At 33.2% G+C, this 14,284-nt stretch overlaps 1 protein-coding gene across 1 annotated transcript; it reads right to left on the bottom strand.

Annotated features, from left to right (window-relative positions):
- Nucleotides 1-789: 789 nt before the first annotated feature.
- On the bottom strand, nt 790-907 carry LOC108371501 (uncharacterized). Its single transcript, XM_017627080.1, has one exon. The coding sequence runs from the start codon at nt 905-907 to the stop codon at nt 797-799; it is 111 nt and encodes a 36-aa protein (XP_017482569.1). The 3' UTR covers nt 790-796.
- Nucleotides 908-14,284: the final 13,377 nt, after the last annotated feature.

A 14,284-nucleotide genomic window follows, 5' to 3' on the forward strand; every position in this document is an offset into this window, starting at 1 on the left:
ACATATACATACATATATTTAATAATCAATGGTTTTTGTATAAAATTTGTCTTTTTTTTGGTTTTTGCAACTCGTGATTGACTTTCCAATGAGTATTTTTTCTGCACTGAATTTTCCCGATTTTTTTTGTTTTTTTTTGGATTAATATTTTCTAATTTCAAATATGTTTATTCATAAATTTCGTATGTCTCTGTAATTCCTCATCACAGCCACTTTTTTGTTCTGACGATGGATCCAATGGTGCACATATGGAGCGCATGTAGCAAACGATTGCTTGTTGTGATGATGTTGCTAGCAACATTGTTGCAGATTGGGCATGGCGTTTAGTTTGTATTTGATGTTTTTGCATATTAGTTTGATATTGCTGATGATGATGATGATGATGATGCTGAGAGTGTTGTTGCTGTTGTTGCTTACGGCTCTGTCTGACAAATGGGGGCATCAATGGCNCTTGTTGTGATGATGTTGCTAGCAACATTGTTGCAGATTGGGCATGGCGTCTAGTTTGTATTTGATGTTTTTGCATATTAGTTTGATATTGTTGATGATGATGATGATGATAATGATGCTGAGAGTGTTGTTGCTGTTGTTGCTTACGGCTCTGTCTGACAAATGGGGGCATCAATGGTACTCGTCGGTCATCGATGGTGATTCTTTTTGATACATTTTGCAATGTGGCTGCGCGCTCGATTGCTGTGGTCAATAATTGCATTTGGATATTCGGTAACAACTAACAATTCGTCGAGGGCCTTTGTTATCCATCTGGGAAATTTCCGGGTCCCAGTTGAAGTTTATCTCACTTGGGCTCACCCATCGTCTGACCAACGACTATGATGATCACAATGAAGACGGCCAGCAGGACCAGTATGCAACAAATGGCGACTGCAACCATGGCGCTGTTACTCATAAAACTGTTGCGCAATAGAAGAATTATTGAAGTTCGAGAATAATGTGGCGTGCGGACGCTAAAATGCTTGAAGAGCTCTCACGAAATGCTACAAGTTTCACACAAGGTTTATACTCAACAATTTAATGGAGTTGAGGGTTTTAGTTTTAATTTAATTTGACGTTTTTAGCTGAACTTTAGTAATGTGTGTGGGTGGGAAATAATTTACTTGCTTTTATTGCGTTACAATTGCGCGATATATAGCCTTAAGGTTTTGCTTTTGTTGTCAGCGTGTGTACGTTTGTATTTGGTAGGTGCTTTATTTTTAGCAGCTGCTATGTGGAGAATGCGTGTGTTGAGCTGTTACTGAATTATAAATAGATTTATAATGTTTTTCTTTTTATGCAGGTGTACGCAACAGTCGGTAATGGTGCTAAGCGAATTTCATTTGGTTGTTGTTGTTTTAGCTTTGATTCGTTCGCTTTGTTNCGTGTGTTGAGCTGTTACTGAATTATAAATAGATTTATAATGTTTTTCTTTTTATGCAGGTGTACGCAACAGTCGGTAATGGTGCTAAGCGAATTTCATTTGGTTGTTGTTGTTTTAGCTTTGATTCGTTTGCTTTGTTGTGGCATTATTTTTTTTAGCACTGGTTGGTTTAAAATGTTGGTGTTTGTTTATGCTGTATTATTCTTCTGTGCACTTTAAGAAAATCTTCCGTTGTTTGCTCCACATCAATTAACTTTTATTTATTTTGCTGTGATTTTCGTTAGTCACGCAAACAAGTTAGAATTATTATTTCTGAGTTACGTTTTGCGAAAAATATTCAAGTGGTATGCGAAAAGCTAAATTNTGTTGGTGTTTGTTTATGCTGTATTATTCTTCTGTGCACTTTAAGAAAATTTTCCGTTGTTTGCTCCACATCAATTAACTTTTATTTATTTTGCTGTGATTTTCGTTAATCACGCAAACAAGTTAGAATTATTATTTCTGAGTTACGTTTTGCGAAAAATATTCAAGTGGTATGCGAAAAGCTAAATTGCTCCACTCTCTTTGTAGAATTGCGACAGAATTCATATGAGACTACTTGACCACAGGCAATAAGTACATTTCGCAAAGCATTTATTTTACGATTGAAATAGATTTTGGACTTCCAGAATTCGGAACTTTTTTAAGGATCTAATCAACAAATACCCGCATTTTGCCTTTGCTTAATTTTTTGGCATTTTTTTTTTTTTTGTTTTGACAGACAATCAATACGAATAATGAAAGGAGATCGAGTGCGCACACAGACTGTGCACGCGATTTTGGTAGAGAATGTGTTCGTAACATAATAGGTAATTTTTCAGCAATATATATATATATATATAACATTGTCCAATGATCCGATCTAAACCAGATTAGTCTGGGACCACCTCTGAGATACTAACTTTCCGATGTAGAGAATTATCGAAATCGGTTGACGTGGGCCAAAGTTATGCAGTAACATACATAAAAATATTGCGACGAACTGATAACCTCCCCCTTTTTTGGAGGTCGGTTAAAAACAACAATTAACATTGCACTAGTAAGCCTGCATGGCGTTAAAACGCCGAAATTTAATTTAACTTAAAAAAAAAAATATATTGTTAATGATTCATCTAAACCATTTCTGATTGACGCATTTTGTCGGGTTTCATATCATCAAATTAAAAATCTACCTGTATCTCCATAAAGTTTTAACTTCAAAAAATAAAACGTTATTGCACATCTATTTAGAATCCGAGTTCTTCAAATGACTTCTCATTTTGGAAATTCGAAATAACGTTGCAGATGTGATGACCTTCAAAAAAATAGATGGCAACCCTAAATAAAAACATCATCAGCCTAAAGTTTTCTTAAAGCTCTTTCATTTGACACTAATATTTCGATATTTCAATTATGTGGCTTGTGTACAAATAAAACAAATTCGACTTGTCAAACAGGCGACAACCCCTTTATCTCTTCGTCTTTTTATAGTCTGACGTTGTTATACATATTTCTATTAACTAATGAATTAAGTTGAATTTGATTTTTTTTTTTTTAATTTTTTTCGAACCAAAATTTACTTAAATATTTTTGGTATGACATTGTTATAGATATTTCAAGTAACTGATGAATTAAGTTGAAATTTATTTTTTAAACACGTGGCAACCCTCCTAAATATAATTCTGAAATAAAGGACTTTAAACCCATTTCCATTGATACCCATCGCTTAGTAATTCATTTAATTTATTAAATAATTTTAGTTTAACCTTTTAAACTGGGGCAACCCTCAAACACATCAAAAATATTCTAAATTGTCAAACTAAGTATTTCTTGAAGCTCTTTCATTTGACATCCATCCTTAATATTTCACATAAATTGAGCACAAAATAATTTAATTCGACTTCTCAAATAGGTGGCAATCTTATTCAAAATATTTCCAAACTACTACCTTCTTAAACCTCTTTTGTCTGACACCCATATAGTGATACCTTATTTACTTACCAAAGTCTTTTAATTAAAATTGAATAACATTTTTTTATACATGTAGCAACCCTTCTACACGTAGTTAAGATATAAAGCCTTTTCAAACCCATTTCGGTTGATACCCATATTGTAACAATTGATTTAACTTATTAAATAATTTGAGTTCTTAATTGGGGACAACTCTTTTTGAAAAAGTAAAACCTTATTGAACATCCGCACCTTAAGTTAAGGATTAAAAAACATACATACGCTCAGATTAGGATATAAACATTGCGCCATCTGTTTCTCAAAAGTTCTGTCCTGTGAGAGAAGGAGACAAAAAGTAAGTATTTTAACCACATTATTCTTCCAGGTGTGACTTATTTTCTTAACAATCATTAACACGAATGTCTATCAAATGCCGAAGCAAATATTTACTCAGCTTTCATCAATAATTCAACACTTCAACCGCCATTAAAATAACCTAAGTCGGGATATTAAGCGCAATTTGTCAAAAACGTTATAAACAAAAAAAAAAAAATACATGCATGGCGTGACACATTTTCGAGGCGGAAACGTGTGGCTGCGTTTGAAGTTGAACGCGCCAGAAGTACACTCAAAAAGACGGTGACATATGGTCAAACCAACTACGACGTCACTTGCGTTCTTTTTTGTCTACTTAAGTCAGCTTTTGCGGCAACACCCACTAATCCAGCACGCACGTGGCTCATACCATAGCCAAGCGCAGATAAAAATATAACATTGCCTTCACACTCACATTATCTTGTCGACCACATTAAGTGTCATACGCACTGTCAGCGGAAGTCAAAATGGTAATATTTATGTATGTGTGTGTGTGTCGTAGTGGTGCCAACATTTGTGGCTAGGCTCTGATAGTAAGCAATAAACATAGCAAAAATACTAGTTAACCTTGGCAAGGGGACCCGTAGATGGCGGAGAGCATATCGCTAGTATGTAGTTGTGTATGTATGTGTAAACTTTGAAAAGGTAGATATGTACATATGTGCTCTACTGATAAATGCCGGGCAATACTGTCGTAAAAATGTTTCATGGAATAGTTGATTTACTATGCCAAAGCAGTCAACTCAAGCATTAATATGTACGAATGTGTCCGTACGCAAATGTTGATAGCTGACATTTGCACAAAAAACACACTCGCTGTACATGTGCGATTTAATGTGACACTAAAATTTCTATGCGAGCGCCTCTTAGTCTGCCATTCTAATTGTTGTTTTCTGCTGCTTTACAAACTTCAGGCACATCCACAAAGCAGGCCTTCAGCCTCACAGTATGCCATAGTTATTGTATTGAGAAGCGCACAGACATGCATTTCCTCACACAAGGCCATTGAGATAAACAATCGACATGATTTGTGAAGTCAATTGCCAGTTGTGTTGTTGAGAGCGAAAACTTCATTAAGTAGCATCACAGTTAGGCTGTTAAATGAAGCGTCGATGATTTAATGGCATAAAATATTGTTGGCTGTGTGACTTCGATATTGACCTATGATATACCAAGATAGGTACAGGCGAATGTCGGCTTCATGATATCAAGGCCTACGGTATACTTAAAGCCTTAAGAACGCATAACTCGTATGCGCGCTATTAACCTCTGCGTGGGTAGGTTATAATGGCAAATAAAAAGTTATTAAGGCATCCGATCCCGCACCATTTTGGGAATATCGGGATTTCGGGATCTTAAATTGGTACTCCCGGGATTTTTGGGATTTTATTACCATTAATTTAAATATGCTAACAAACTAGCTTTGTAGTCTTTTTTTGTAAATTTTTGTTTTCAAGGAAAGGTATATAAATATCGCATTCCAAAACGACGGTGTCCCACCCTCTCGTTTTTTCTCAAACTTTTAGTAAATTTTCTTTAACTTTTCTTTTGATAGGTGTCAAACTGTAGGCACTTGAATTCAGATATCAGTATATTACGAAACTGATGATTTATACAACTTAGTTATATATTTAATTTACACAGAAATTTAAAATTTTCAAATCGTGACTGGTGGTGCAACGAAGACACCCGCTTCTCTGAGTTGTTGGATTCGTTTCCCAATTTTAGACAAACTATAAATATTTCATTCTTAGCAGCTTTTCAACCTTTGAGCACAAATAGTTCGTAAGTAAAATGAACACTCTTGGTTTGATGTGAATATTTATTATATTTTTAATAAAGGCACCTCATTTAAACAATGGGAAACTAGAGAATTTGTGTGTTTCGTTAACAAATACATATTTTGCTGTGACGAGTGGGTTATCCAATAAGCATTTTCTTGAACGCTTATAACTTCTCAACAGTGATCGGACTTAAAAAAATTCTGTGTGGTAGAATCTGGCAAAAAATGTGGTAGATCTCAGGTTTTAGGTCAAACTTTGTACAAAAATTAAAAAAAATTTGCAAGGTTTCACCTAAATTGCAAACTTTTTGATTAGACTCTAAACATTTTTTTTTTTTAGTATAAGTATAATAAAGTGCAAGATTGAAGTTGCTAAAAATTGCGTTGAATTTTGGCACTTTTTTTCTTGATAGTGTAAGCAATTTTTTCCGTATCAAGATATTTTTCGAACATATTCAGTTGCATTGTCACCTTAAGTATATGAGGAATGCCTTCAAAACTTAATAGAAAAAGATTACAGCACATTATATATGCATTTATAACAATAAAATAGAGAAAATAGTGAAAAAGAAGCGATAACAATCTAGTTCTATAGAATTATTCTACCTGCTTTACTGTTTTTACAGATTTAAACAGAGTTTATGTAATTGAATGTAACTGAGTTGTCGTCGNAAATTTGCAAGGTTTCACCTAAATTGCAAACTTTTTGATTAGACTCTAAACATTGTTTTTTTTTAGTATAAGTATAATAAAGTGCAAGATTGAAGTTGCTAAAAATTGCGTTGAATTTTGGCACTTTTTTTCTTGACAGTGTAAGCAATTTTTTCCATATCAAGATATTCTTCGAACATATTCAGTTGCATTGTCACCTTAAGTATATGAGGAATGCCTTGAAAACTTGATACAAAAAGATTACAGCATATTATATATGCATTTATAACAATCAAATAGAGAAAATAGTGAAAAGAAGTCGATAACAATCTAGTTCTATAGAATTATTCTACCCGCTTTACTGTTTTTACAGATTTAAACAGAATTTATGTAATTGAATGTAACTGAGTTGTCGTCTTCGCTGGAATGGCCCAAATGTCTATATCAGTTTAAAACCCTAACTACAAACTGAATAAACAAAAAACTAAGAAATTGAANCTTTTCAACCTTTGAGCACAAATAGTTCGTAAGTAAAATGAACACTCTTGGTTTGATGTGAATATTTATTATATTTTTAATAAAGGCACCTCATTTAAACAATGGGAAACTAGAGAATTTGTGTGTTTCGTTAACAAATACATATTTTGCTGTGACGAGTGGGTTATCCAATAAGCATTTTCTTGAACGCTTATAACTTCTCAACAGTGATCGGACTTAAAAAAATTCTGTGTGGTAGAATCTGGCAAAAAATGTGGTAGATCTCAGGTTTTAGGTCAAACTTTGTACAAAAATTAAAAAAAATTTGCAAGGTTTCACCTAAATTGCAAACTTTTTGATTAGACTCTAAACATTGTTTTTTTTTAGTATAAGTATAATAAAGTGCAAGATTGAAGTTGCTAAAAATTGCGTTGAATTTTGGCACTTTTTTTCTTGACAGTGTAAGCAATTTTTTCCATATCAAGATATTCTTCGAACATATTCAGTTGCATTGTCACCTTAAGTATATGAGGAATGCCTTGAAAACTTGATACAAAAAGATTACAGCATATTATATATGCATTTATAACAATCAAATAGAGAAAATAGTGAAAAGAAGTCGATAACAATCTAGTTCTATAGAATTATTCTACCCGCTTTACTGTTTTTACAGATTTAAACAGAATTTATGTAATTGAATGTAACTGAGTTGTCGTCTTCGCTGGAATGGCCCAAATGTCTATATCAGTTTAAAACCCTAACTACAAACTGAATAAACAAAAAACTAAGAAATTGAAATTCATTCACATTGCAGTCGTAATCATTTTTACAAAAAGTTAAAAATAAGAGCATATCTCCGCTTATGTTTACATATATGTACATATATTTATTTGTTTTATATTAGTATATCACATTGTATATATACTGGNAGTTTAAAACCCTAACTACAAACTGAATAAACAAAAAACTAAGAAATTGAAATTCATTCACATTGCAGTCGTAATCATTTTTACAAAAAGTTAAAAATAAAAGAATATCTCCGCTTATGTTTACATATATGTACATATATTTATTTGTATTAATATTAGTATATCATATTGTATATATACTGACTACAATTCTTCTTCGAAAAATCAATACCTTAGAATCCAAATACTTATATGCTATTAAAACAGTCCGATCTTTTACTGCTAAGGTTTTCAATATATTCCGACTGTTCGGGATCTTGTGCACATAATCTAGCAACTATTTCGGTGCATTTGTAAATTTATAACAATAAATTGCAAATTCTTGCCACGTAATTTATAATGCTTATAAATATCGTATATTTCTTCACGAGGGCTTAATCCCGGGATTTGAGGACTGAAAAAGGGTTCGGAACTCCTGGTATTCGGGATCTCGAAACCTAGAAGTAGGTGCCTTTTATGGCGAGCATACATGGATAAAATTTTGAAATAAAATTTGTAGTTTTTGAATATTTTTGATGAAATACATACGTTTTTTGAATATTGAGTTGAAACAGAAAGCTGATACAACTCTGCGCTTAACTGTTTATCAAACGAGTTAAATGATTTAACCGGCAATATTTTCTAATATTTCCAATTTCAAGTACTTATTTTCAATAATACTATTTCTTTCGTTGTATGGTCTAGTATGTAAGTAATTTTAAGCAGGGCAACGTCACTCGGGTTTGCTAGTTTCAAATAGTTATACATACACACTACATATGTATGCACATACATATGTACATATATGGTCTTAATGCTTCTTTTCATTGTGAAGGCATAAAGAAATAAATTATGTACTACTTGAACGGTTAAAATAACTCGTGCTTTCATTATACAGAGCATTTGTGGGCAAGGATATACACTTCCGATGAAAAAACAGTCATCATAAAATGTGATGAGATTTAACAAATATTCGTATTTTTAAAAATAATTTAAATCATTTTTTCTCGTACCAAATTTCAACGTGCTAGACGACGTAGAGCACCACTTGCAACGAGCAACTTTCAGCTTGCCAAGCACAATGTCAAAAGTCAAATGTGCATTAAAATAATTGCACTTGTTTAGTCGCACCTTGAAAGGCAGTGTTTTTTGGTGGGTAAATATAACAAGAATACCCAAATAGAACTGATGCTGCAGAAATGAACTTACTGAATGTATGTGTGAGTGCATGTGTAAACGTGCAGCAATGTCAACTGCGCGAAAATGCTTGCTCGCTACGAAACTGGCATACCTTTTATATACATTATTGCAAGCCGTGGCGTATACGCAATATTTTGCACACGGGCGCGCTCAATGATGGCAATGGCAACAGATGGCGGCCATGGCTGTTGCAACAGCTGTACCTGCTGTTATCGCTTTGCTGCGTTTCAGAAATAGATTTTTTAAATTTCTAGTAACCGAGACGTAGTAGAGTACGACGAGGCGCGGGTGAAAATTTTAAACAGCAGAAATGGTGTGAAATAAGTGAACTAGCGAAAGTGGAGAAAGTATGTATTTACATACATACATACTTTAGCGCGTTTCTTGTGCTGCTGACAAGCAGTCAGTTGCTTTTGCTGTTCCTGTCAAGGTTTCATAGCTTCGCAGCAGAATTTGGGTTTCGTTGTTGCCTTAGTACGAGTGTTAAAAAAAAATTATTCAATGCAGAGTGCTTTTCGTTTAAACGTTTTTCTTTTAGTTTTGTTTACATATTTGAATAACTGTCTGAGGGCGTACATTTTTCGTAACAGTTTGTTTAAAAATAAGGAATGTTTTTAAGAAATATATTGAACTTATTAATGTAAATGGTTGGTATTCTTTTGTGTAAGCAAATAGCGTCTAAAACCCTATATCAACGATGAAACATTAAGTATTTTCAAAACGACTGCGCAACGCAGTTGGCTCAAGCGGAGAACTGTCATGGATAACACACAACTTTAAGTTTGGAGAACGACTGGTTTAATAAAGATTTTACAAGGCTCTTCTCATAGACTGTGCTCTAATGAGGATTTTATAAGGCTCAGAGTAAAATGCCTTAATTCTAAAAGGGTTTTGTAAGGCTCTGCATGTAGACATATTTTTATAAGCCTCTTCTTCTATACTCTTTTCTCACAATTTATTGATTGGTGAAAATCCTATACTAACATAAACTTTTTGACCTCTATAAATTTTCTTTGTTCGGAGTAATTAATCAGTAATTTTTTGTTGGGCAATAAGTCGCCAAAAAACTAAATTTATTCGCATTTTATTTTCGAAGTAGGATTTTTCTTCATAAAGATAATGAACGCTCTTCATAACTTAAGGACGAGCACAACTAAAAGTTAAACATTATAATAATAGAATTAGTGACAAAAACCAACAACCACATATTGAAGTTTAAATAGCACTTAAATAGCTGCGCTTGACTGTAGTTGGCTTAACGAAATGAAATAGTGGAAAAAAGCAACAAGAATTCACAAGGCGAACTTGACACAGTGCGTAGGCAACTGGCTGAGTCAGTGGGATCGTCGGTTCAAATCCTACTAAAAGAAGTCTGATGAAAAAATATGGTGATTTCCGAAATAGCTATCACTTCTACCATTTTTTCAAATTATTGTTGCTTTTCCCCAATAAGCTTTTCATTAAAAACGGCCTCAAGCTCAAAAAAAAATGTTGAATAAAAATAAATAAAAAATACTTAAATCGTAATATTTACTCCATAAATCTGACCAGAAAGTTCCTTGTACCATTAAATGTTAAATATCTTCGAAACCATTTTTAAAGAAAATGTATTTAAAGTCAATAAAACTCCCTTTAATCTGATGGTAAACTTATAGCTTTAGATTGAGTCAGTGGTAAACTAAATCAGAAAAATATTGTATTTTCTGGAAAATTGTCGTTTTTTTCAAAATTCAGGGCACTTTCGGCACGTGAAGACATGTTCGGATTGGGCTTAAACTTTCACAATTGTATTTTTTTACTAAGTAGCACATTACTAGACGTGAGAGCCTGTAAAAATCGAAAGCGAATTTTTTATAACCACTCTAATATATACTGTTCGTATGAATGCGTAGTGTTTAAGCTTGCACTAAAGTTATGATTGTGAATAGACTACTGTTAGCCGTTCACATGTTTTTTTTTCGCAGTGAATGCTTGAATACTTTCGCCGTGATAAGCTGGTATTATAATTTTTCTGGAAGGCGGAGAAATGGGTTGAAATTTCATTTGTTTGGAAAAAAATAATTTTATTGATATTAAATTGAAAATTTTCGAGGCAAGAAAAATTAATTTTAGCAGGGCTCTATGTCCTCTGCCTATGTTTAAAAATCATCACATTCCAATTTGTATTTTCAGAGAAGAAAAAAATAAATTCCGTGCCTTACCCATATACTTCTTCTTCTTCTTCTTATTTGGCGCTGTAACCGCCTAAGCGATTTTGGCCGAGTCCACCCATATACTAGTTGGAATAAAAAAATAATAATGAAAAAAATTAATAAGTTAAATCAAATATTTACATACAAGTCTCAATGGAAAAAGGGTTAAGAGAATTTAATTTCGAAAATACTTTTGAAGAAGGTTGATACCTGAAATTCGCATAATGATACTTTATGACCTGGACTACAAAATAGGCTACTTCCTTAACCGCTTCCCTGATTAGAGCTAAATTTGGCACACTTACAACGGACTTCCCAAGAATGATCATAAACAGAAAATAATTTCCCCTCCTATACAAATTGGAATTTTCATACAATTTGCCATAATTTAATGGAAGAATACTGGAACTTGGTATGGAGTTATGCACATAAACTCTATCCATTACTCTTGGAGAAAAATGTGAGTTATTGGAAAGAAGGCGTGGCGCCTCCCATACATATATCTCTGGAGGGATAGAGATAGATAAATCTCAGAGTTATTGTAAATGGTCCCGTTGTCTCGCTCAAAAATTTATAATTTCCACACAGAAAATCTGTGGAAGTATATGAAATTTGCTATAGAGATTTATTTTATATCTACCGTATTGAAAAATTTCAGTTAATAAAAAAGTGAGAGCCGGCATCTTCATTATAATCTAAAAATCTCATGTTCACACCTGCGGAGGCATTTAGCTACAGTATTTTGAAGTGGTATTTTATCAAAGCCAGGTTACTGAAGTTGAGTTGAAAATATTAAGAACCTGGTGGTGCACCTACCGGAAGGTTACTCGTTCACGAAGCGCATCCCTGGAACCATTTTAAGCTTAACACAGAGGGATTGATATCTTTCGTAGTAAGAGCAAGCGTGCAGACGAGATTTTATAATTTCATAGTTTTAGCCGGCCTAAGCACCTTCACTCGCTTTGAAAAATATGCAGTCATAACACAGTGAGAACAGAAATAAGAAATTACACATTAAAATTATTTTTCATATTTGTATAAACAAACTGCGGGTATAAGCTAGTTTAAATATAAATCAACTCAAGATTATGAAATTAATTTTTTCCCGTTTTTTCTGAATAATCTAATAAAAAAAAAAAACAGTTCTGACGTAACTCGGCAGCCCAGCAGAATTAGGCTCTATATTTTTAAGCATTTACCCCCCTGTGCGCTGTGAGAAAAAATTTTACCAATTACAGATGTTCCTTTCGAAGTGGTGGTATGCAGCGTTACCCTGCAGAAAAAAAATTATCAATTGATAAAAAATAACAAACTTTTAGTTTGATTTTTGTGGGATTTCTATAAAATATATAACTTGTAGTTAAATACAAAAAGCTAATTTGAAACTAGTCAAAAAGCAATGCAGGAGTGATGCAGACGTAATCGGGAGGTTGTTTTCTTTAAACAAGTTTCTATGTAAATAGCCTCATACAAATTTTACTTTGCATACTTTTTCTTTCTGCACTTCACAAACACTTTTTCAAATTGAGGACAAGTAAAAGTAAAATCGAAATTTTATATTATCGTTTTAACATATGTATGTATACATTTTTAATTTATTATTTATTGTCAATCTAAGTTCATTCTCTTTGCACACACTATATTAATTGTTTCCAAACAGATAAATTTGCAAATTTCAAAATTCAGGCACTCCCATGCAAATAAACAGACCGCCAGTTGAAATGCAAAAGTAAATTAAGCGCACAGAAAACAATTGATCAATGTACAAATGTAATTGAATTTGTGGGCAAGTCATTCCAATGGAATGAGCAAAATAAACAATGCACCGAAAAGCATTCGTACATACATAAGAAAGTAATTGTAAAATAATATTTTTCACTAAATATTTACGCCAAAAACTTCAAAGGATCAACTGTTGCAGTCTGTCTGCAAATAAATGTGTACAATTATGTACGCTTGCCTTGGAACGTGTGCACACTAGGGTGATCCAAAAATGCATGTGAATAAGTAAAGTCCGAATTTTTGTGCTGCCACCCCCTAGGATTGTTCTATACTGAAAAAATATACCCTTTTTTTGAAATCATAAAATATCTAGAGGTCGCTAAAGCGCTCAAAGTTTTCCTTGTATTTTATAAGGAAAAAAATCTTTTAACGCTTTGAGCGACCTCTTAATAATTTTTGATTTCAAAATAATAAAAAAATAGGGGTGAATTTGTTTTCGTTATAGAACAATCCTAGAGGGCAAGAGCTTTTCAATTCCGACTTTACTTGTTTTGTAACACCCTAGTACACACCTATGTGCATACAAATGTAAGTATGTATGTAAGCAAATAAATAAATATACACATATAAATTTCAGATAATAAAATGAATAGATTCGTAGAGAAAAATCAATTTCAAATGTACAGCTGGCTAATAAAATTTCGACCCAATCATTTGCGCGGCGTTGATGTCATTGACTGACTGGCTGACGCCTTCGTATCGCTATTGCTTGACAATGACGATGTTTGATGATGCTGGCAATGGTTGTGCTTCGGCTGCTGCTGTTACACATTGCCCTCTCGTCCATGTACCAGCTGCTGCAGCTGATGATGCAATAAAGCCATTTGGTCCGAACGCTTGGCTCTAAGCCATAAAATGAACACCCGCAGTTTTTCAATTTTTCAATAGCATCAAAAGGCATGTGTGGGAAGATTGGTATCAAACACGTACACAAATACAATGACGTTAACATGAAAGGCATGATGGTGAGATTACTTTAAAATGCTGTGAAACTTTATTTTTGTGTGAATATTTAGTGAAATACTTGAATATGGATTTAGAATGGAAAATGATAAAGATGTAAGAGAATATGTATTTAAGTACCTACATAAATATCGTATTGTCGTATAAGCAATTTTTTCGAAACTGACATTTTGAAGCAAATTTTTTCTACACCCCACAATGCATCACCTGGTAAAATATTATAGCTGAGGTTAATCATATATATAAATAGGCAATCATGTTTCCTTTACACCCCTTTTACGGCTAAACTATACTTCTAAGGTATAAACAGTTATATATCATTAGAAAGGTATTTTGATGCTGATGTGCAGGCAATTTTTAAAATTTCAAATCAGTTTAAAATAGAGCGAAAAAATCAATTCAAAAGTCACACCAATACCAATGCACACATGTACATGGTTGGGGCGGAAATGCCCCCTAAATGTATGCTTTAATATTGATAGCGAATTAAAGAAACGTGCTAAGCAGCAGTTCAGGAATAAAATGTATGTATGTATGTACATGAATAGATTAGACTCAAACAAGGAAGAAG

The sequence above is a fragment of the Rhagoletis zephyria genome, unplaced genomic scaffold (genome assembly GCF_001687245.7).
Source record: "Rhagoletis zephyria isolate East Lansing unplaced genomic scaffold, Rhagoletis_zephyria_1.1 Rzeph_scaffold_05031, whole genome shotgun sequence".
Classification (NCBI taxonomy): Eukaryota; Metazoa; Arthropoda; class Insecta; order Diptera; family Tephritidae; genus Rhagoletis; species Rhagoletis zephyria.